The following is a 22,651-nucleotide window of genomic DNA, read 5'->3' as shown; positions in this document are numbered from 1 at the left end:
TTTGTGTCAAAATTTTCAAAACAGCAGCTTATGATGTGTCGTGCTTATGCGGCTAAGCCTAATTTCACTCAAGTTGATGTGATTTATCTTGTCGGGTAGTGTCGTGTCGTATCGTGTCGTGTCAAATAACGGCTTAAACACGACCCATTACTTCGTGTGAGTGCTTTTTGGGCTTTTCCTGTTAGGTTGTACGCTTGTACCATGTTCTGACCCGACCTGACCCACTATCATCTTTAATACTCACCCATCTCACGTATAACTCCAACTCTAAATTCGGATCATCCCTTCTCTTTCTACCGGGGCAGGCAACACTAGAGCATTGGTGTTAGATTCTTGACCCCAAGTTTATACCAAACTAAAGAAGAAAGGGATTATCCATCCTTCTCTGTGTTTTTTATGTTCATATGTTATTAAGGGTATGTAATGGATTATTTGCAAAACCTTGTAATTTTATTTTCTGTAGAGATTTATACAAATTAAATTGTATAGTGTTATATAGTATGAGCTTTTAACCTCTTATGCCATCTTCTTCTCTGGTTTTATTTGCTTGGCCATACAACAATCTACTTAATAGAAGTAGATAACCACTGCGTCTCCGTCTGAAATTAATAATTAATAACCATGTCGATAGTGCAATTATAGCAACATGACAATGAATCTGGATGGAGCCATTGAAGTAGTCGGAAATAAGTGACAAAATAAGCTGCAATCCTTGACCAGAGTTTGGTAATATAGATGATTGTGATCATACAATCATACTCCATGGTGCTTGGGATAACTGGTCAGTATTGTTCAAGTCTTAGTGATGAGTTAGCCCGGGAACTCCCATCACCGCGACCTAACTAGGTAGGAAGAAATGTGACTAGGAAGACAGCAATGCGTGGTATAAATATGTTGAGGCATCCCCATTATCACCAGCTGGTGTATAGCCAAGTACAGCAGAAAAAGTTAATATAATCAGTGTCCAAAGGCAGGTTATATAGATCATGTTTGGTATTCCAATAGATAATGATATAACAATTATAAATGAACAACAATTGATGATCATGTTTGCTTTTTGTGCTGCACTTACTACTGATGCAGCATGGTTACATATCACGGTAACAGCTTCATGGTATTGTAGTACGGAGTGGACATGATTCCGTATTGTATTTTTGGGATATCGATCCATATATATATATATATATATATATCCACAAGACCTCAACAAGAGAGTGACATGAAAGTGACGACACGACACCAGCTGGAGACTTGGGGAGTAGTTACTACAGCAACCCACTAACAGGTGAGAGAAAAGCTCCAACCAACATACTCTTTTATGTCAGACTCACTTGTGTGGCATTCCTTTGCTCTGTCCCCAAACCCCCCATGTCCCATGCCCCATGCCCCCTCTATATTAGGAATGGGACTTGGGATATAGACATACACAGAGAACATCAATGTCCATTCATCTTGAACTACAGATTAGTTACTTCAGTCCTGAAATAATTCATATTCCACCTTTACCTTTTCAAAATATACAAAATCATTCTAAATTAATTGAATGTAACTTGCCCTAATTAAACATGTTGCAAACATACTACTACAGGCCTACTCCTATAATGCTTGCAAACTAGTGTAATACTGTATATAGGCAAGTAGGGATGATGACAAGTCTCGACTTGTAGCTTGACTCGAAGTGGAGACAGCCCAAATTTGAGTAACTCGTATTAAAGTGACAAAGTGCAGCTAACTATATCACTTAAGTGGATGCCAACTAGCTTAGTTAATTAAAGTCTAGGGGGTGGTACCTAAGGGGATAAAACCATATATTGAATCCTGTCTATTGTAAAATCTGATCAAAAAGCAAAAAAGTTAGACCATCTATATATGTATCTTGCTTAAACTTTATAGCAAAGCAGGCCAACTCTTTCTTGTAATTTACGGAGTTCAACTTACCAACAAATCAGGTATAAAACACTCATTGCAACCCCCCCCCCTTTTCAAAATATACAAAATCATTCTAAATTAATTGAATGTAACTTGCCCTAATTAAACATGTTGCAAACATACTACTACAGGCCTACTCCTATAATGCTTGCAAACTAGTGTAATACTGTATATAGGCAAGTAGGGATGATGACAAGTCTCGACTTGTAGCTTGACTCGAAGTGGAGACAGCCCAAATTTGAGTAACTCGTATTAAAGTGACAAAGTGCAGCTAACTATATCACTTAAGTGGATGCCAACTAGCTTAGTTAATTAAAGTCTAGGGGGTGGTACCTAAGGGGATAAAACCATATATTGAATCCTGTCTATTGTAAAATCTGATCAAAAAGCAAAAAAGTTAGACCATCTATATATGTATCTTGCTTAAACTTTATAGCAAAGCAGGCCAACTCTTTCTTGTAATTTACGGAGTTCAACTTACCAACAAATCAGGTATAAAACACTCATTGCAACCCCCCCCCCCCCCCCCCCCCCCCCAATCTCCTTCCCCCAAAACAAAACGCAACTTTAACAAGAAAAAAAGAACATATTCGTTCTAACCCTTTAATAATAGTAATAGGATGAAGAGGGGATCCTTATGGCTCTAACGAAGAAGAAAAGATAACACTTGTAGAATTTGGCATCTAGGCCGCCCCGTATCAATCCAAATGCTAAGCCAGTCAAGTAATCAAGTTAGTAAATACTCCATCACAGTTTCACCAATTTATGTTTCAATTATCAAGGAAGACCAGAACAGGTAAAGCTGGAAGTTTAAAAAATAACAGAAACAAGTACATGCTTTCAGACTAAACGATATTGTGGCTTACCGCACATAAGGGTAAAACCTAGTTCAATAGTGTTTCACTATCAACTGGGACATGAATTGACATGATAATATAGAAGAAAATGGCTTCCTGAGTTGGGAGGAGCAGTCCCACTGGAAAATAACATTACTAAGGTGCCAATAGTTGTAGCATGTCAGAAACCTTGTCTGTGTAGAAATCTGGCAGGATGTTGTTTGCTGGGTCCTTAAGAGTAGACAGTGTCGTCACACCTGCAGTAAGTACCATAAGGAATGACCACAAGTGAAAAATTCATTTCTTCTACAAGCTTACATGATTTATTTTCAACAATCAAAATTAGTAAGAGATCAAGAAGTTGTTGTACCAGAGAGAACAAGGAGTGTTTTGCAGCCAGCACTCTGTCCAAATAGAATATCAGTATCTAATCTGTCACCCACCATGCACATTTTAGAGGTGTCGATATTGAATCTGGATACAAAAAACAAAATTCAAATAACCTGATATACATAATTCCGATCCATTAGCAGATCAGCTCGGAAAAGGCTGGAGGTCATGTTTACATTTTGGGAAACCATTGTATCAGATCTAAACTATACTTACTTCTTTAACAAAAAGTCCATCATAAATGTAGAAGGCTTTCCAACCACAATGGGCTCTTTCTGAGTGGAGCCACACACAGCAGCAACCATACATCCAGCACCTGTCACCCAACATCAACAAAGGATTAAGAGGTCAGACTTCATATTTTCTGATTAGCACATATGAAACTAGTCGTCATATAATCTAATTAGTTCATATGAAACTAGTCGTCACATAATCTAGTTATTCCATATGAATTTAGTCACTAGACTCACTAGAAATGAAGTATGTGAAATGGGGTAGCAACAAAAGAAGAAAACCTGGCCATTCTTGCAAGTCAGTCATATTTCCCACAGCATCCCGATTGGTAGCAATAAATAGGCATCCTGGATTTTCACGAATGCAAAGTGTTGCATACCTGTTGAAACAAAGGAGATCAGTCTGTGTAAAAATAGGGAAAAAAAAGCAGGAGATCAGGGAATAAGGCTCAAGTTCTGAACCATAATAGTACCGATGAAAACTTCAAAAGTAAGAGACAAGCAATCCAGTGAACTTCGCAAAACTGTAAGTACTGTTTGCACCATTACATTGAGCCCCCTAACAGCTTCCATTTCTACCTCTAAATGAGTATGAGGAGATGGGTTAAGTATCAAGTAAGCCTTCACGTAGATAATGCTAAGCATTGCCACTTTCCACCTAGTGGGACGGCCTTTCATGAATCAACTTGTTTACACTTGCAACTGATACGGATCAGAATCTCCTCCTAGGTACTATGTTTTATGTATCAATACTTATGATATTATTTCGATTTATTTTGGTTGGACTTTAAATGGGTTCCAAGTTGTGAGGGGTGGTTGTTGGGCCGATGTAGTTCATTAATTAATTCTTTAGGGTGTTAGAATTAAGGAGGAAAACCGGACTTAGTTATATAGACCTAGGTCCTACGGACTATGGTTGTACTTTTAGGGTAGACATGAATGATTAAGAATATTGAGTTAAACTTGTGTGCTTTAACCCAAATAGAGTTTTCTTCTCATTTCAATATATCTAACAGTCACTTGGATATGTTTCATCTCATTTAGGTTTCGTTTTTTCCTAAATTTGAAGCCCTATTTCATATCCAATATCACAAAAGCCTGAATTTCATGTTTTTCAAATTTTCATCATTGGATCATCAAGATTCATATCAGCAGCAAGCTAGTGTTGTGAGACAAATAACAAGATATGCTTGTGCAAGTGCAAGCACATCCCCAGAAAAAAAAGAAGGAAGGAGCACAATATGACAACCTGTCCAGCATTTTTGTGTCTCTGCAGGTTCTGCAATTTGATGTTTGATCAAATTTGGTGGTCATATTAACAATTTTGGGAGGGTGTTTTAGTATAAAACATGTTTCGGCTTTAAACTTGGAACAAGGGAAAGTGAAGCAATAATCATAAAAGTGTATGTGTCCTATACAATTGGTATATGCTGAAATCTGAATGCATGATTTGGGTTGAATATGTAAACGTGGACGAAAAGGATAAACATAAAAAACATATACAAGTAGGTAAGATGAATCTTACTGGAGCTTGTAAAAGTTAATATAGGGATCAAATCCAACCACAACAGCAGCTACCTGCAATAAGACCAAAACACAAAAGGATAAGAGAATACAAGGTGTTTGAATAACACTAAAATGAGGGACAATAATTGAGATAGGTGTTACATTACATCCTTGTCATGCTCAACATAGGGATTGTCTTTGATTTCTATCATTCGTTTGGCATCTTCCTACAGTAAAGTAAGAGGGGTAAGTGAAGAAGTGATGTTTGGTTGACATGAAAAATCATGGGGAGTATGAAAACTTAGGAAGTGGAAGATCAGATATTGTTTGGTTGACAAAAGCATGGAAAGTCACACTTCCTAGGAAGTTCCACTTCCCACAAAATGGAGGAAATTGCTTACCTAGGCTCCCCTAGGTAAGTAGAACTTCCCGTATGAAGTTCCTATGTTTAACCAAACAACGTCTCCTACTTCCTAGGAAATACTTATACATGGGAAAACTTTTTCCTAGAGAGCTCTACTTCTATAATCAACCAAACAACCCCTGGAAACCATCATAAAAGTAAAGAAAGGTGGAATTGACATACAGGACCACCAAGGGATGTAAAGCCAGCAAGGTGTAACTCCTCCACGATGCCTTCTCCACCAACAACATACACCTGCGAATCACTACATTAATTTACTTGTATTAGAGTTGGATGCATAATATGTACAACAAATACGTACCTTTTTATCAGTGGATAACTCAATGGATTTCAAGTACATTGCAGCTGCGAATGAAGAGCTGAATATCTCATCCTGCCCAATTTTAAATTCTACAGATTGTAATTTTTTCGGAGAAATTGGAATAAAGGATAGAGAGTGATGATGGAAAGTACCTCTGAGACAGAAATGCCCAAAGAGAGGAACTTGGCGGCGTATTGCCTTCTTGATTTCGAGGAATTGTTGGTGACAAACACTAGCGTCTTTCCCTGCAAATGAAATCACCCAGTCCAATCATCAAATTCAATCCAGTACAGTCAAATCCAATTCAATTCAATCCAATCTGGGAAAGAGAGACAGATATACCTGAGACCTGAGGAAATGTAGCGTCTCAGAAACGCCATCGATGAGCTTGTCTCCCTTCCAGATGACGCCTGCAAAGTGACAACCACAGAAATCTCAAACTGGTTGAAGACTGAAATCAAACCAACGCAATTAAAAAAAGACTGATAAATCGAACAGACCATCGCAATCAAACAGGAAAGCTTCAACGGAGTTGAATAGACGTCCGCCATTCACGCCATCCAAAACTTCCACGCGTCCGTTGTTCATCTCAATATCTCATGTTCTTTCTTTTTCCTCCTTTTCCTCGTGACTAGGATGTGGTTAATAACTAACTTATGGCCCGGTTCGATAAACGGTTAATTATATATTACGGAGTAGTTGAGATTTATATTATTTCATAATATTTGTCAAATACACTCCCTCTAGGGTTTTCTCTTGGGAGGGTTTTCTGCTCTAGCGCCACTGCTAGGTTTTTGCTCCTTCAGAAGGCTTTTGCTCGAGATTCCGAGAGGCAAGACCATTGCCTATGGCTACACCGGAGGAAGATAGACCTATTCCACATGAAGAGGAGGAGGAGAAGGAAGAGGAAGAGGTTGAATGGGAGGTAGAAGGAGAGGAGGATGAGGAGGCTCGTACAGCGCTAGGGGTCATGGGGAAAATATGGACGGAACGTAACATTAATGCCAATGCCCTAATCGCTACGATGCGGAAGATTTGGAACCCGAAATACGGCATGGATGCAAACTGCCTAGAGAAGAACATATATTTCTTCCAATTCCATCATTGGAGGGATAAGGAGTTTGTGATGGAAGCCCAACCATGGCACTTTGATAAACATGTATTGGCGTTGAGTGATGTCCAAGGAGACCGAAAGCCATCCGAGTACCCTATGCACCTTATTCCATTCTGGGTTAGGGTGTATGATCTTCCCATACTAGGGAGACTCAATGAGACTAATGCACGAAGGTTGGGAGATAAGATCGGCTCTTTTGTGAAGGTAGATAAAACGGACATCATTGGGATTAACAAATCCCTCAGAATCAGAACCCTAATTGACGTTCGAAAGCCTCTAAAGAAGGAAATTGAATTGAAACTCAGGGGGGGCGCAATGGAGAGGGTTAGAGTGAAGTACGAGAAGCTGCCCATATTCTGTTATTTTTGTGGCACTCTTGGGCATGGTGAAAAAGATTGTGAATTAACATCTAGCCCAGGTAATCGAGTCTGCAAGTATAGCGAGAAAATGAGAGCATCTCCCTGGCAAGCAAATAAGGGAGATGTCACTGGGGAGGAAAGAGAGGGCCAGTCATGTGCACGCAAACTGTTTGTGCTAAAGAAGACAGCACCATCGATGGAGGGTATGAAGGAGACTATGGAGAATGTTGAATTAGTGATGGAAAAGATGGGGGAAGTCACGATGTCCCTGAAGGACAAGGTTGATCAGAGCAAGGAGGGCCAAGAGGAGAAAGACGAGTCAACAGCTGCCCTCATAAATGACCAGCCTCCATGCCCGGTGACCTTTAACATTGGCAGCTCTGTAAGCACGGGAAAGAAATTCCGAAGAGTCCAGAGAAAGAACACACAGGAGGGAGAAACAAGGGACACTGGACAACACAAAGGAGATAGCAATGGAGTGGGGAAAAGGAAGGATTACATGGAGATAGATACGATGGATGGCCCAAAGAAGTGCAAAGTTGGGGAGAATGTCAGTCACGGGAGTACCAACTCTTTAGTAGTGGCGGTTGCGGAGCAACCCCGCGAACAGCAATGATGGGTGTAGCGTGGAATTGTCGGGGATTGGGGAGTCCCCGAGCGGAGAATGCCCTCAAAGGCGTTGTCCGTATAGAGAATCCCCACTTTGTCTTCTTGGCGGAGACAAAGCTGAAAGGAAAGGAGTGGGAGAACATAAAACGAAAGCTGAACTTTCGAAACTTCGTATGTGTGGACTGTCACGGGGATGGTAGAAGGCGAAGAGGGGGCCTTGCAATGTTCTGGAGCGAGGATGTTGATCTCACCCTCCTCTCACAATCTCTACATCACATGGACTTTGTGGTCCAAGAGACAAATGGTGATAAATGGAGGTTGACAGGCATCTACGGGCATCCAGAGGAGGAAAACAAGCCAAGAACGTGGGAACTAATGGAAAACCTTCGTGATGTAAATTCTCTCCCTTGGCTTCTATTTGGAGATTTTAACTGCATTGCCTCACAGGAAGAGAAGCAGGGTGGACGTATGAAGAATCAAAGGGAAGTGGATGGTTTTAGGAATGCAATGGAGAACTGCCAATTGCGCTCCATCAGATTCGAGGGGCATCCTTTTACGTGGAGTAACAACAGAGAAGGGGGAGACAATACTCAGGAGAGGTTGGATAGGTTCTTAATGACTGACTCCTGGCACGTGATGTACCCCTGTACGAAGACGGAGCACCTTCCAAAACGGAGGTCAGACCACCTCCCAATCAAAATTTACATCCAGAAACAGCTGCAAGTTGGGAAAGGGAAGAAGAGAAGATGGAAGGGGTTCCGCTTTGAAAAGGAATGGCTTAGAGATGAAGAATGCTCGAACATAGTACATGAGACATGGCAGGCTAACCCAAGTTCTACGTATACTGTGATGAACAAGTTGGAGTCGTGTGCTAATAATCTCAAAGGATGGAGCTCAAAACGGCCTACTGATTTCATTAAGGAGATTAAAACACGACGTGACAGGATGAAGGCCCTAGTTCTACAAGTGCAAACTGCGGAGGTCATAGCAGAGATGAAGGCAATTGATAATGAAATTGATGAACTGGAGGGGCGAGAGGAGGAGTATTGGGCTCAGCGAAGTCGACAAAACTGGCTCAAAGATGGGGACAAAAACACTGCATTTTTTCACCGAAAAGCAAACCAAAGACGACAACGCAATACTATTAAAGGAGTGTTTGATGATGGAGGAGTGTGGCGTGAGAAAGAGGAAGAAGCAGAAGCAGTTTTCACAAGGTATTTTGATGACCTCTTCACCATGAGTGGGGACAAAGATGATATGAATGATGTATTCGAGGTGGTACAACCCAAAGTCACAACAGAAATGAACCAGGAGCTGGCAGAAACGTTCACAAGGGAGGAGGTAATTTGTGCCCTTAAACAAATGCATCCCACCAAAGCCCCCGGACCGGACGGCATGCCGGCTTTGTTCTACAAGCAGTTTTGGAGTGCGGTAGGTGAGGACGTGTCCTCGTATGTGTTGAATATCCTCAATAATAATGCTCCCCTTGATCATATTAATTACACGCACATTGTGCTTATCCCAAAAAAGAAAACTTGTGAATCCACAAAGGATTATCGGCCCATCAGTTTATGTAACGTGCTTTACAAGTTAGTGGCGAAGGTTATCTCAAATAGGCTCAAAAAATGTCTACCAATGGTGATTAGTGAATGTCAAAGCGCTTTTGTCCCAGGAAGACTAATAACGGACAATGTACTAGTTGCCTATGAGTTGTTCCATTTCCTTCGAAAGAAGAAAAAAGGGGAGAGGGGATACATGGCAATAAAATTGGATATGAGTAAAGCCTACGACCGTGTGGAGTGGAATTTTGTACGGGGTATGATGTCAAGGCTGGGGTTCGAAAATGGCTTGATTGAGCTTGTTTATCGTTGCATTTCGACGGTTTCGTACTCGGTGCTGTACAATGTCTTTCCTACAAAGAAAATCTTCCCTAGCAGAGGCCTTCGGCAAGGGGATCCCCTATCTCCCTTTCTCTTCCTTATTTGTGCTGAAGGTTTTTCTTCTCTCCTCCGTGATGCGGAAATTAGAAAATCTATTCATGGGGTTCGAATTGGGAGGCATGTGCCGCCGATCTCACACTTGTTTTTTGCAGATGATACCTTGCTTTTCACGAGAGCCAGTGAGACTGAAGCCAAGGCTATTATGGATATACTGATGACTTATGAACTTGCTTCGGGACAAAAAATTAATCTGGAAAAATCGGAGGTCTCTTTCAGTGGTAATGTTAGTCAGAATTCGCAGAATATGCTTCTCTCGAAGTTGAACTTTACTGCTGTCCAAGAGCACGAAAAATATCTCGGGCTCCCCACTTTTGTCGGGAGATCCAAGAAAGTTGTTTTCCAGGTAATTCAAGACCGAGTTTGGAAAAAATTCAAGGGATGGAAGGAGCAATGCCTCTCGAGACCGGAAGAGAAGTCCTACTAAAAGCCGTGGCACATGCCATTCCCTCATATGCAATGCAATGTTTCAGAATCCCGGAAGGAATTATCAACAACATGAACGCGGTGTGCCGGAATTTCTGGTGGGGCCAAAAAGGAAGTGAAAAAAAGTTAGCCTTGATAAGCTGGAAGAGATTATGCAGGGCCAAAAGTGAGGGGGGCATAGGCTTTCGGGACCTAAGTGCTTTTAACGCCGCCCTACTTGCAAAACAATGTTGGAGGTTAGTCACAAACCCGGACTCATTTGCTGCATGTGTTCTTAAAGGAAAATACTTTCCACGATCCAGTTTATGGGAAGCGAATGTCCCCCCCAACGCGAGCTACACATGGAGATCTATCCTGAGTGCGAGAGAACTATTACAGCAGGGAACGAGGTGGATTGTGGGTAATGGGAGAAAGATTAATTTCTGGAAAGACAAGTGGGTTCCTAGCCTACCAGGTGGCCGTATATCCTCCCCTCAGCCCCAGGTAAATGCTGGCACCCTTGTTGCAGACTGGAGAGATGAAAGTGGTGAAGGATGGAAGGATGAAGTGCTGCTACAGGTGATCACCGAAACCGAACTACAAGCAATAAAGGAAGTAAGTTTTTCGGCGAGTGACTCTAATGACCTCCTTGCTTGGGGCCGCACAAAAAATGGTGAATTTAGTGTCAGAAGTGCGTACCACCTTGAGGTACAACGCAAAAGTGGGAACGAGGGGGGGTCGGGCAGCGATCCAAACAAGAAGCTCTGGAACAAGATATGGCGAGCTAATGTTCCCCAAAAGGTGAAGACGTTGGTTTGGAGAGCGGTATGTAATGGGCTACCCACGATGAGTGCCTTGGCTTCTCGTGGCATGACAGTAGATACCATATGTCCTCAATGTGGGGAAGGCAGTGAGACTGTTTCCCATCTAATACTGGGATGCCCTGGAAGCAAGCTTATGTGGAGATTATCACCAGCGAGAATAGTTGAAGAGTGGAGCTTGGATTGTGGATTTACCGAATGGTGCAGAGGCATAGTTGATAAATGCAACATTCAGAGAGCCTAGGAGACTGTCATGATGATGGTGTGGCAAATTTGGAATGTTAGAAACGCGTGGGTGTTTGAAAGGAAGGCGATTGATCCCAAGGTGGCATGTGACCGAGCCTTGAAGATCCTGGGTGACTATGAAATGGCTATGGTTAGAGAATCTGCTCCCGCCCCAACCTGCGAGGTAGTGCAGAGGTACTGGAAGAAGCCAACTATTGTTAGGTTATGATTCATATGACAGTTCATAAATCATGCGGAAAAACCATAAAGCCAGGAAACATATTATTTACACATAATCATTTAGCATAGTTTAGATGCATACTCTTTGTTGCGTGCCTTCCCTAGCTGCGCCCGAACCGAACAAGAACAAGTCTTTAGGACTCCAAGTGTCGTCCCTCCGTAGATAGTCCACAGCACGTCCGGATCCGCCTTAAGATTGACCAACTAGAATCGCCCTTAAGGTTCTAATATTTTCGGTTAGGTAGGCAAGAATATTGGCTGATTTTTCTGCTTAAAAATCTTAGTTTTGAATACTTAAAACTTGTGTTATAAATTGTGAGCCCTAGCCTCATATTTATAGCGGTATGGAAAGGGAATCGAAATCCTATTCAGATACAAATTAATTAAACCTAGAATCCTACAAGAACTCTAATTTAATTAATTTATCAAATAGAATTAGGAATTTAATCATTAACCGAACTCTGCATGTTTTAGGAAACGTGCACGAACACAAACACTTGCACACACACGCACGGCAGCCACGATGGGCCCCATGCGTGCGCGCGAGCAGCAGCCCACTCAGCGCCCGCGCGCGCTGCGCGCTGCGCGTGCTGTGCGCGCTGTGCGCGCTGCGCGCTGCGCGCAGCCTGCTGGGCCTGGCCTTGCTGTTTGTGCGGCGCGCTTGGCTTGCTGGGCGATGGCCTGGCTTCGTGCTGGGCCTCGTCCGGCAGGCCTCGTCCGATGCTTATTCGTACGATGCGCTTCCGATTAAATTTTCCGATTCCGGAATTTATTTCCGATACGAACAATATTTAATATTTCCGATTCCGGAATTAATTTCCGTTTCGAACAAATATTTAATATTTCCGTTTCCGGAATTATTTTCCGATTCCGGTAATATTTCCGATTCTGACAATATTTCCGTTTCCGGCAATATTTCCGATTCTGGCAATATTTCCATTTCCGATAATATTTTCCGATACGTACCATGTTTCCGTTTCCGGCAACATCTACGACTTGGATAATATTTATATTTCCGATACGATCCATATTTCCGTTTCCGGCAATATCATCGTTTCCGGAGTATTCATTTCTTGCCTGTGACGATCTTAGCTCCCACTGAAACCAAGATCCGTCGGTTCCGAATATTCATAGATGGAGTATTTAATGCCATTAAATACTTGATCCGTTTACGTACTATTTGTGTGACCCTACGGGTTCAGTCAAGAGTAAGCTGTGGATTAATATCATTAATTCCACTTGAACTGAAGCGGCCTCTAGCTAGGCATTCAGCTCACTTGATCTCACTGAATTATTAACTTGTTAATTAATACTGAACCGCATTTATTAGACTTAACATAGAATGCATACTTGGACCAAGGGCATTATTTCCTTCAGTCTCCCACTTGTCCTTAGGGACAAGTGTGCATTTCCTAATTCCTTTGTCGCTCGATGCTTGCTCTTGAACATAAGGTAAGAGTTGTCATCCTTATTATGTCCAGAGGTGTTCCTCGGTTTCAGAGTTCAACTGATCAAATAAACAGATAATCATAACCTATGATTCATCCGAGCACGGCCATGCATTTCACAGTTTCTAGCTCTCCGAGTGGCCTTGTACAACTTTTAAGCATCTCATCCCGATTTATGGGAGGACAATCCCAATCTTGCGATCTTGAGATTAGACTTCGTTTGATAGGTGATTACCTGAGCGTTGCCTTTATAGCCTCCTTTTACGGTGCGACGGTTGGTCAACGTCAAAGCAACCAGTTCTCAAACAAGTAATCTCAAATCACTCAGGTATTGAGGATTTAGTGTCTAATAATTTAATGAAATTTACTCATGACAGATTTTCATCTCTTACAGTAAAGTTTCATAGGTCTTGTCCGATACTAGTCTTCCCAAAGTAAGTATCTATGCAAATGATTATGACATTGCCATGTCCACATAGTTCAAGAAACAGAACTACTAGTCATCTTGCATTCTAATCGTCTAACGTTTTCTATGCGTCCAATTTTATAGAAAACTCCGATTAGGGACCATTTTCAACCTTTGACATTCAAGTTCACTTGATAGACATTTCTTAGTCACAGGACTGGTCCTGACAGTCTATCTTGAATATATCGTCAAATTTGAAGGGACTCATCATTTAATACTAAACCAAGATTAAATGGAATATGAAAATACATTTCATATATGATAAATGTTCAACCCCAATGTTTTATAACCATGGGCCTCAAACCCATCTTCTAAAACAATTCATGGAATTCAAAGCTATGCTTGATTTCCAGTGCTACAATGTGAGTGTTGCTTCTCACTTGTTGCATAGGTTTAGTTATCATGCTTTGCCAATCTTAATATCCTTTTCATCGAATGTTCTTCGAGATATGATGATAAGATCTTTTCGAGTTTGTTTATTATGTGATCTAGTCTTTCTTACTTCGATGGTGGTTTTACTCACTTTGCAATGAAGAACCATCAAGTTAGCAGACGTTTTTCTTGCTTCAAGAGTGGTTCTACGCATTTTTCAATGAAGAACCATCAAGCCAGCAGATAGGTGATCTACCCAAGTTCAGTGAAGAACTTTAAACAACCCTGTTTTATTGCTTCTTAGGCAATAATTACTTTTACTTCAACTGTATAGGTTGCTAGTGATGCTTTGTTTGGATTTACCTATCCAAGCAGTTCATAGATATGTGGAAGACTCTCCAACTATATCTTAGAACATAGAAATTATTATTTTAATTTCCCACGCAACAACTCATGGTCTCCAATCCATGTTGCCATTTCAAAACACGATGCTCTATAGCTCGTCCTTATCAATGGTTAACTCCAAAGGGTCTTGCTTGATCCTTTGCCAGTGTTTATGCGTGTAGCATCAATATTTAGCATATCTTTATTTCCTTGAATCAAGAACTATTCCTATGTACCTTTTCAAGTACCATAAGTATTCTTGATCTCAATCTAGTTGATCTTTACTTAGATCAATAGAGATTGGTATATGTTCGTCATGGCTAAAGTCATACGATACGTTTTTGGCGATCCTCATATTATATCATACATGATAAATTCTTTTGCAGAATAATTCCCAATTGAATTCTATTCATGTAACTTTAGCTTATTCAATTTCAGCAGATACTGAATCCAGCTAAATTCTTTGACATATAATATAGGTTAAGAATCTCATTTAGACTCTTTGATGTTTAACTTAGTAAATGATTATACATAGTTCAAACATCCTTTACTTAGATTTATTCACATGGGTCGAATATCTCCAATGGAGACTTTCGTGTTTGATTTAGTAAATGCCATTACTTAATCCAAAACAATATCATAAGATTTTTGTAAATAGATCTTAATACCCAGTATGTACTAAGTTTCGCCATGGTCCATCATTGATGAATAATTTCAAATCTAAGTCATTAGCATTTGAATGTTATTTCACAATAGAGAGATATGTGTGTAATACACATAGGACCAATTAAGTTTTAAGTACTCCCACTAAACTTCTTATATATCTATAAGAATCATGTATATTTTATGAAACTAAAATACTTATTAGCTTCACTAAAATACAGTTCTAATTCCCAATTGCTTGCTTAAATCTGGACTTAGATTTCATAAGCTAGCTTTCCTTTTCAAGCATTTATTTGGATCCACAAATCCTATGACATACCATGTACATAGTTTATTCCAACATTTGATTGAGGAATACGTTTTGTCATCCAATTGCCATATGTACCAATATGCAATCATTGCTTGAATTATAGACTTAAGCATTACGATTTTGCATGAGGTTTCAACACAATCCATGCCATGAATTTGCTTGTAACCTTTAGCAACTAATCTAGCTTTGTGTGTGAACACAATTCCATGTTTGATGGTTTTTATCCTTAAAACAAACTTGCAACCAATAGGTGTGAAACTATTCTTGCAAATCAACAAAATTTCAATTTTGTCATCAAAACATTGAGTATGTTTTATGGCCTCTAACCATTTAAAACATTTGAGTCTATATATGGCCTCTAACCATTTTAGGGAATCTAGGTTTCGTCATAGCTTTCTTACAAGTCATAAACTCATTAATCTACATGATAATAGTTTGACTGCAAGTTGTAGGTTTCTTCACTATCGAATAGAAGAATCTCATAGTTTCATTGACCAGAACTCTATGTTTCCTTACTATCTAATAGAAGAATCTCATAGTTCCAGTGACTTGAACTCTATGCCTACTTGGGTATAGAACATCAAACAATAGAATATCAACAGGCACTTTGAGAGTCCTTTGAATATTCTATTCTCCTTGAAGCACTTGTAAAGTCTTCTAAGAGATGTCTATTCTTTAAAAGCTACTTCTAAAGTCCTTTCAGAATAAGTTCGGATTTTCTGAAGCACTTCGAAAAGCCTCCGGAATGTCCGTTTATGTTTGTTGTTCGCCTCGAAAACTTTCGAGGTCTATTTTCTCCCACTTGTCATTTTGGAAACGAATCTCCAAAAGGACATTATTTCGAGCAAACAAACATTATGTTCTCAAAAATTCGTGGTAGAAACAATACCCTTGTGTCTCATTTGAATAAATCACAATGAAACATATATCTAGACTTGGGCCTTAGTTTGTTGAATAACAAACACTAAGCTCCCACTGAGTTTAGCAACTCTTTAGATATATATAATTGAAAAGATATACTGAAATTACTTTTCAATAGCTTTGACGAATTTGGTTTAGTTTGGTGGTAGTTGAGCATTTTGTTTTAGAAATTATAGGAAAAGTCTTTATGATTCATCATTGATCGAATCAAGTACTAATTGACTTCGATCATTCCAACGTAGATATGCCATATCTTATGGACCTAGATTGTGAACACACAATCATTGATGATCATATTTGGTCTCAAGTAATCATGAACATGATCTAACCTAGATCTTTATGATTTCTTGCCAAGTGGATTTTATACTTCTGAATCTTTGAACTAGCCAAACAGATTCAAACTTATATCACATTGAGTAAATAAACCTATATTCACTCAAATCCATGTGAAATAATAAAGTCATAAAATCTTTCTTTAGCTTTGAACTCTATTGTCTAGGCGTTCTAACAATAGTTCATATCTTTTGTTACTTTCAACAAGTAAGACTAGTTGTCTTAAAATGATCTAGAAATCAATCAACTTTCAAAAGTTTATCAAAATAGAGCTTTTTGAATGTTAACTTGTTGATATGGTCTAAGCAACAATGCCAAAGATTAGTGGAACTCAAATCAAGGGGTTGATTTGAACCTAGTAAAGTTCTTTAAAGAGTTGTTTGTTTTAATCAAGCATATTGACTCAACCTGTAATTGACCATTTCATTCAAATAAACAAACAAACATTGTCTTTGTTTTTTCTTGAATGTGAGTCTTTCTGTGTTTGAAAACAGAAATTTAGGTATCTTGATTATGGAACAAAATAGCCATTAAGTTCCAGCCTTTGAAAGGACTTAAAACAAACTAGATGACCCTACAACTAATGTAGCATTGCCATGCTTCATTTCCCACTTGTAGGTCATTAGTGTATCCTAGCTTCCATTATTTGAGTTATTACCGAAGTAAGAACCTCAAGCGGTATATGATACCAAGGAAGTTTGATTGCTAGGTCACTTCTCTTTAAACATAAATTTATAGGTAGAAACGGAATCGTAAATTCCTTTCATTTGTTCCTCGTTTTCCTATTTCTTGTACCCTTTCTTATAGTCTTAAGAATTGAATTCTTTAGTGTTGACTTTTATACTTTGTTAGACATGTCCAATGTCACCAACAAGGTTCTTTACCATTTTAATTTATGTTGAATATTCTGTTTCAACTAGATGATCTTACCAGAAGCTTCTAAAGTTCTCTAAGCATCGATCTATTCGAATGTCTAGGAACTAGACTCATTCGAGAATTAAATGGAAAAAGGATTTTAGGTTGTTAACCATTGGTAAAGCTGAGCGTTTAAACTCAATGCTTTATGATCTCAAAACCACATTGTATTTTGAATTCACAAGCACCAATCGGTTTGCCATTCGACTTTGATACTCGAAAACAACCATAAAAGTCGATATAAGAAACGTACATTTTAAATTGCTCACTTTCTCTCATTTCCGTGAATCGTTCTTGGATTCACTACCAATCGAGGAAATTTACTGTTACCTTTCTAAAAGGATTTATTGCAGTGCAAGATATTTAATTATAAACAATAATTAAAACATACATTGAAGCATGCAAAGTCTAAACATTTATCATGAATAATAACTTGAAATTAAAGCAACCATGCAATTCAAACAAGTTATTAGCATTATTTTATTCGATTATATTGTTCCGGCAGGTGTGAATAAAATGATTCCAAGACCCTAAAACCATTGAAGAATTAAGCACAGTTTGTCGACTCAATTCTAAAACATTTTAGGTAAGCAAAAGCCTTTTGCTAATAGTCTAGAAACTATTCTTGGTTGATAGGTACGTCTAAGAACTTATTAGGTAAACCTATCGAATTTGCCACGACATAAAAGGACTCCTTACTTATATCGTTGAGTTTCACCAAAACTAACATGTACTCACAATTATTTGTGTACCTTGCCCCTTTAGGACCAATAAGTAACACCTCGCTGAGCGAAAACTATTACTAGATTGATGTAAAGGATATCCAAGCAAGTGTATATTTTGGCATGGCACCTTTTAACTCAATTTTTTAAGTTTGGAACTTAAGGCTCTTACTATGTTGGTTAGATTTTAAGTGAACTAAAATCCTTAATCATGCAACATAATCAAGCTTTTGATCTCATGCATTTTAAGACATATTTAAAACAATAAATAACTTAAAACATGCATAAGATATTTGTGATCTAGTATGGCCCGACTTCATCTTGAAGCTTTGACTTCAAAGTCCGTCTTGAAAATCTCCGTGGGAGGCACCATTTTCTTCAAATAGGATAAGCTATAACTAATTACAACTATTTGATGGTTCGCAGACCATATTTGAATTGAAAAATAACTTTGGTACTTTAGACCAATTACATTCAAATTAATGGTACGCAGACCATATTTTCTATCCTATTTGGGCCATACTAGTCACTTCATAACCTGCAAAACAGTACATATACAATATATACCATTCACCCATTCATTATCATGAATGGCCCACATTGCTGGTTAGTAAAACACATTATGCATCACGTAAACATTTGCAGCAATTAATCAAGGGCACCAATAATCTACCAATTATTCAGTCCTTATTAATTCTAATCAAGTTGTTTTAACCTTAAGGATTTGTAGACCTAATCAAGAGTTTATGACTAAAAAGCGCTCCCACTTAAACCAATAAATTCATATGCTTTACTAATTTTAAACATAAAAATGTATTTCTAGTCTAACCGGAAACATACAAATTTAATTAAAATTTAAAGCTCATATAAATTTATAATTGAATCCAAAAAGTTTAATTTAATTTCAGTCGCATTTAAATTAATTCATGATTTTAATTTTAGTAAAATAATTAGAATAAATAACATTTATTATAATTATAATATTCAAAATTAAAATCCAAGAAAATAATTTAAATTATTAATTTTAAAATTAATTAAAATTACGTGAACTGAAATTTTCAAATTAAACATTCAAAACGATCTAATCGTAACGCAAACACCCTACGCGTTGCACGCCCATGGGCCGTACGCACACAACCATTGCTGGCCATGTGCGCGCAGCCCATGCGCTCGTCGCATAGCTGCTGCTTCCCTATCGCAAGCCTCCGCACGCATTGGTGCTCGCTGCGCGCGCCAGCGCTCATCGCACGCGAGCTATCGCTCGCAGTGCGCGCGCGCGACATCGCTCGCTGGGCGCGCGAGCCATCGCTCGCTGGGCGCGCGACATCGCTCGCTGGGCGCGCGACATCGCTCGCTGTGCGCGCGAGTAATGCTGGGCGCAGCGCTCGTGGCACGCGAGCTTGCGCTCGCTGCGCGCGAGGCTGCGCGCTCTTGTGCGAGGCAGCGCGCGTTGTGGCGCAGCTCGCTTGCTGCCCACACGCTACTGCCTTGGCTCGCCCTTCGCCCATGCCCATTCGTTCATTGCTCGTGGCACACGACACAAGGCAGGGCTGCTGCCTTGTGCTTGTGCACTACGCCCTTGCTCATTGCATTCGTGCCGCACGGGCGATGAGCTCCCTTGCTCGTCGTCGCATGCCCGCATTATACAACACCCCTTAAGGGTAACACGAAGCGTCCATTGCTTCGTGCGTGCAAGTTTTATGAACGAATCGCATAAAAATTTAAAATTTATATTTAAAATTAATGACAAATTAATAAATAATATTAATTTCATAATTTTAGGGCGAAAAAATCGAAAATTTATTATCCAATTGATTTCCGATTGTTATGGATTCAAGTCTAGGTCATAAAAATTTAAAATTTATCGTAAATTTACAATTTTTATGGTGGTTTTTAATCATAGGTTTCTAATTAAATTACAATTAATTATGAAAATCAAATTAATTCTAAATTATTCTAATTTTCAACAAATTAATCATAATTACAAATTAGATTGCATAATTAACAAGACTAGGCATTCAAACTTGTTAAACATATGCAGTAGGTCAATCAAAAATTCAAGATTTATCAACAAGAATCGCAAATATTTAATTTAACATCTTAAATTTACGAAATTTTGCATTCGAAAAACTAAAACCTTCGAAAAGTCATAGTTAGGCTTCGAATTTGAGAATTCTGGGTTCGGCAGAAAAATACTTTTTTTGTCAAAATTTTAGAATGCCTTTTACATGCGGAATTGACACAAAAATCACTCAATTCGGATGAGTAATGAAGAAACTGCCGAAAAACTGCGTACGTATAATTAAATAAACGCAATTTGCAATTAATTAACAATTACGAAAATTAATCACCCCTTTTAATTCTTGCAAATTTGTAATATTTAACCATGTTCATGCAATTTAGATTATGAAAATAATAAGGGGCTCGTGATACCACTGTTAGGTTATGATTCATATGACAGTTCATAAATCATGCGGAAAAACCATAAAGCCAGGAAACATATTATTTACACATAATCATTTAGCATAGTTTAGATGCATACTCTTTGTTGCGTGCCTTCCCTAGCTGCGCCCGAACCGAACAAGAACAAGTCTTTAGGACTCCAAGTGTCGTCCCTCCGTAGATAGTCCACAGCACGTCCGGATCCGCCTTAAGATTGACCAACTAGAATCGCCCTTAAGGTTCTAATATTTTCGGTTAGGTAGGCAAGAATATTGGCTGATTTTTCTGCTTAAAAATCTTAGTTTTGAATACTTAAAACTTGTGTTATAAATTGTGAGCCCTAGCCTCATATTTATAGCGGTATGGAAAGGGAATCGAAATCCTATTCAGATACAAATTAATTAAACCTAGAATCCTACAAGAACTCTAATTTAATTAATTTATCAAATAGAATTAGGAATTTAATCATTAACCGAACTCTGCATGTTTTAGGAAACGTGCACGAACACAAACACTTGCACACACACGCACGGCAGCCACGATGGGCCCCATGCGTGCGCGCGAGCAGCAGCCCACTCAGCGCCCGCGCGCGCTGCGCGCTGCGCGTGCTGTGCGCGCTGTGCGCGCTGCGCGCAGCCTGCTGGGCCTGGCCTTGCTGTTTGTGCGGCGCGCTTGGCTTGCTGGGCGATGGCCTGGCTTCGTGCTGGGCCTCGTCCGGCAGGCCTCGTCCGATGCTTATTCGTACGATGCGCTTCCGATTAAATTTTCCGATTCCGGAATTTATTTCCGATACGAACAATATTTAATATTTCCGATTCCGGAATTAATTTCCGTTTCGAACAAATATTTAATATTTCCGTTTCCGGAATTATTTTCCGATTCCGGTAATATTTCCGATTCTGACAATATTTCCGTTTCCGGCAATATTTCCGATTCTGGCAATATTTCCATTTCCGATAATATTTTCCGATACGTACCATGTTTCCGTTTCCGGCAACATCTACGACTTGGATAATATTTATATTTCCGATACGATCCATATTTCCGTTTCCGGCAATATCATCGTTTCCGGAGTATTCATTTCTTGCCTGTGACGATCTTAGCTCCCACTGAAACCAAGATCCGTCGGTTCCGAATATTCATAGATGGAGTATTTAATGCCATTAAATACTTGATCCGTTTACGTACTATTTGTGTGACCCTACGGGTTCAGTCAAGAGTAAGCTGTGGATTAATATCATTAATTCCACTTGAACTGAAGCGGCCTCTAGCTAGGCATTCAGCTCACTTGATCTCACTGAATTATTAACTTGTTAATTAATACTGAACCGCATTTATTAGACTTAACATAGAATGCATACTTGGACCAAGGGCATTATTTCCTTCAACTATTGCCCCATTCAAGCTCAATACTGATGCAGCAGTGAGGGAGGGGGAGTGTGGTCTGGGCATGGTTGTGAGAGATGGTGTAGGAGATGTGGTGATGGCTGCCGGGGAGAGAAGGAAAGGATGCTGGTCAGCGGCTCAAGGAGAAGCTGAAGCATTCAAATTCGGCCTACAGTACGCGTATGACGGGGGTTTCCGGTGTATCGAGGCTGAAACAGATTGCCAGAAAGTGATCGATATGCTGGTCAAAGGCACAAGAGAAAGGTCTAGTATTCAAGTAGTAGTGGATGATATTCTTGCTTTAGCTAGAAACTTTGTTTCCTGTTCTTTTTATTTTGCTCGAAGGTCCTGTAACCGAGTGGCCCATGCCATTGCTCAAACCTCGCTGAACCTATGTGAGGTGAAGGTATGGATGGAAGATCACCCGATTGAGGTTACCTCCATTGTAGAAGCTGACAAAGCCTTTATTACTTAAATATAAGTCCTGCATTTTCCTGTCAAAAAAAAAAAAAGTGCTAATTTTGTTAAGGGATTGTAATTTCAGCGGGTTAAAAGTTGAAAAAATATACAAATTAGATGGTGAAACAAACAACAAAAGGAAAAATTGAAAAAAAGAACAAATTAATAGAGAAAATATGGGATGACACATGTCATCTAATAAACCATGGTCTTAATAGAGGAAAGATGAGATGACACATGTCATCTAATAAATCATGGTCTTCCTAGGTATTGATACTGTGTTACTCCCTCCGTATTTATTTAAGGGATACACTTGTCTTTTTCGGTTGTATTTATTTAACAGATACACTTGTCATATTTAGTAATTTATCAACCTCACTATCTAATTAAATACTACATCTAATTTACCTTATGGCCCACCATCCTATTAAACAAATAATT

General features: G+C 39.3%; 2 protein-coding genes across 2 annotated transcripts; one reads left to right on the top strand and one right to left on the bottom strand.

Moving 5' to 3' along the window:
• Nucleotides 1-2,682: 2,682 nt before the first annotated feature.
• Nucleotides 2,683-6,277, bottom strand: LOC110800318 (phosphoglycolate phosphatase 2). The gene is made up of 11 exons (XM_022005629.2): nucleotides 6,120-6,277; nucleotides 5,962-6,029; nucleotides 5,772-5,864; nucleotides 5,620-5,691; nucleotides 5,481-5,552; nucleotides 5,062-5,121; nucleotides 4,914-4,966; nucleotides 3,671-3,768; nucleotides 3,372-3,471; nucleotides 3,136-3,239; nucleotides 2,683-3,022 (listed from the first exon to the last, which is right to left on the bottom strand). The coding sequence occupies exons 1-11, from the start codon at nucleotides 6,205-6,207 to the stop codon at nucleotides 2,922-2,924; spliced, it is 909 nt and encodes a 302-aa protein (XP_021861321.1). The 5' UTR covers nucleotides 6,208-6,277; the 3' UTR covers nucleotides 2,683-2,921.
• Nucleotides 6,278-11,177: 4,900 nt separating this feature from the next.
• Nucleotides 11,178-22,226, top strand: LOC130461641 (uncharacterized). Its single transcript, XM_056829797.1, has 2 exons — nucleotides 11,178-11,344; nucleotides 21,737-22,226. The coding sequence occupies exons 1-2, from the start codon at nucleotides 11,178-11,180 to the stop codon at nucleotides 22,224-22,226; spliced, it is 657 nt and encodes a 218-aa protein (XP_056685775.1).
• Nucleotides 22,227-22,651: the final 425 nt, after the last annotated feature.

This window comes from Spinacia oleracea, chromosome 5 (genome assembly GCF_020520425.1).
Source record: "Spinacia oleracea cultivar Varoflay chromosome 5, BTI_SOV_V1, whole genome shotgun sequence".
NCBI lineage: Eukaryota > Viridiplantae > Streptophyta > Magnoliopsida > Caryophyllales > Amaranthaceae > Spinacia > Spinacia oleracea.
This window is presented reverse-complemented; position numbering and strand designations above follow the sequence as displayed.

Coding starts and splice junctions, on each gene's coding strand:
- LOC110800318 (XM_022005629.2), bottom strand. CDS start 6,207: ATGAACAACGGACGCGTGGAAGTTTTGGATGGCGTGAATGGCGGACGT. Junction 5,553..5,619: donor AGTTATCCACTGATAAAAAG/GTACGTATTTGT, acceptor AGTGATTCGCAG/GTGTATGTTGTTGGTGGAGA. Junction 3,023..3,135: donor AACACTCCTTGTTCTCTCTG/GTACAACAACTT, acceptor TACTTACTGCAG/GTGTGACGACACTGTCTACT.
- LOC130461641 (XM_056829797.1), top strand. CDS start 11,178: ATGATGATGGTGTGGCAAATTTGGAATGTTAGAAACGCGTGGGTGTTT. Junction 11,345..21,736: donor ACCTGCGAGGTAGTGCAGAG/GTACTGGAAGAA, acceptor ACTTGGACCAAG/GGCATTATTTCCTTCAACTA.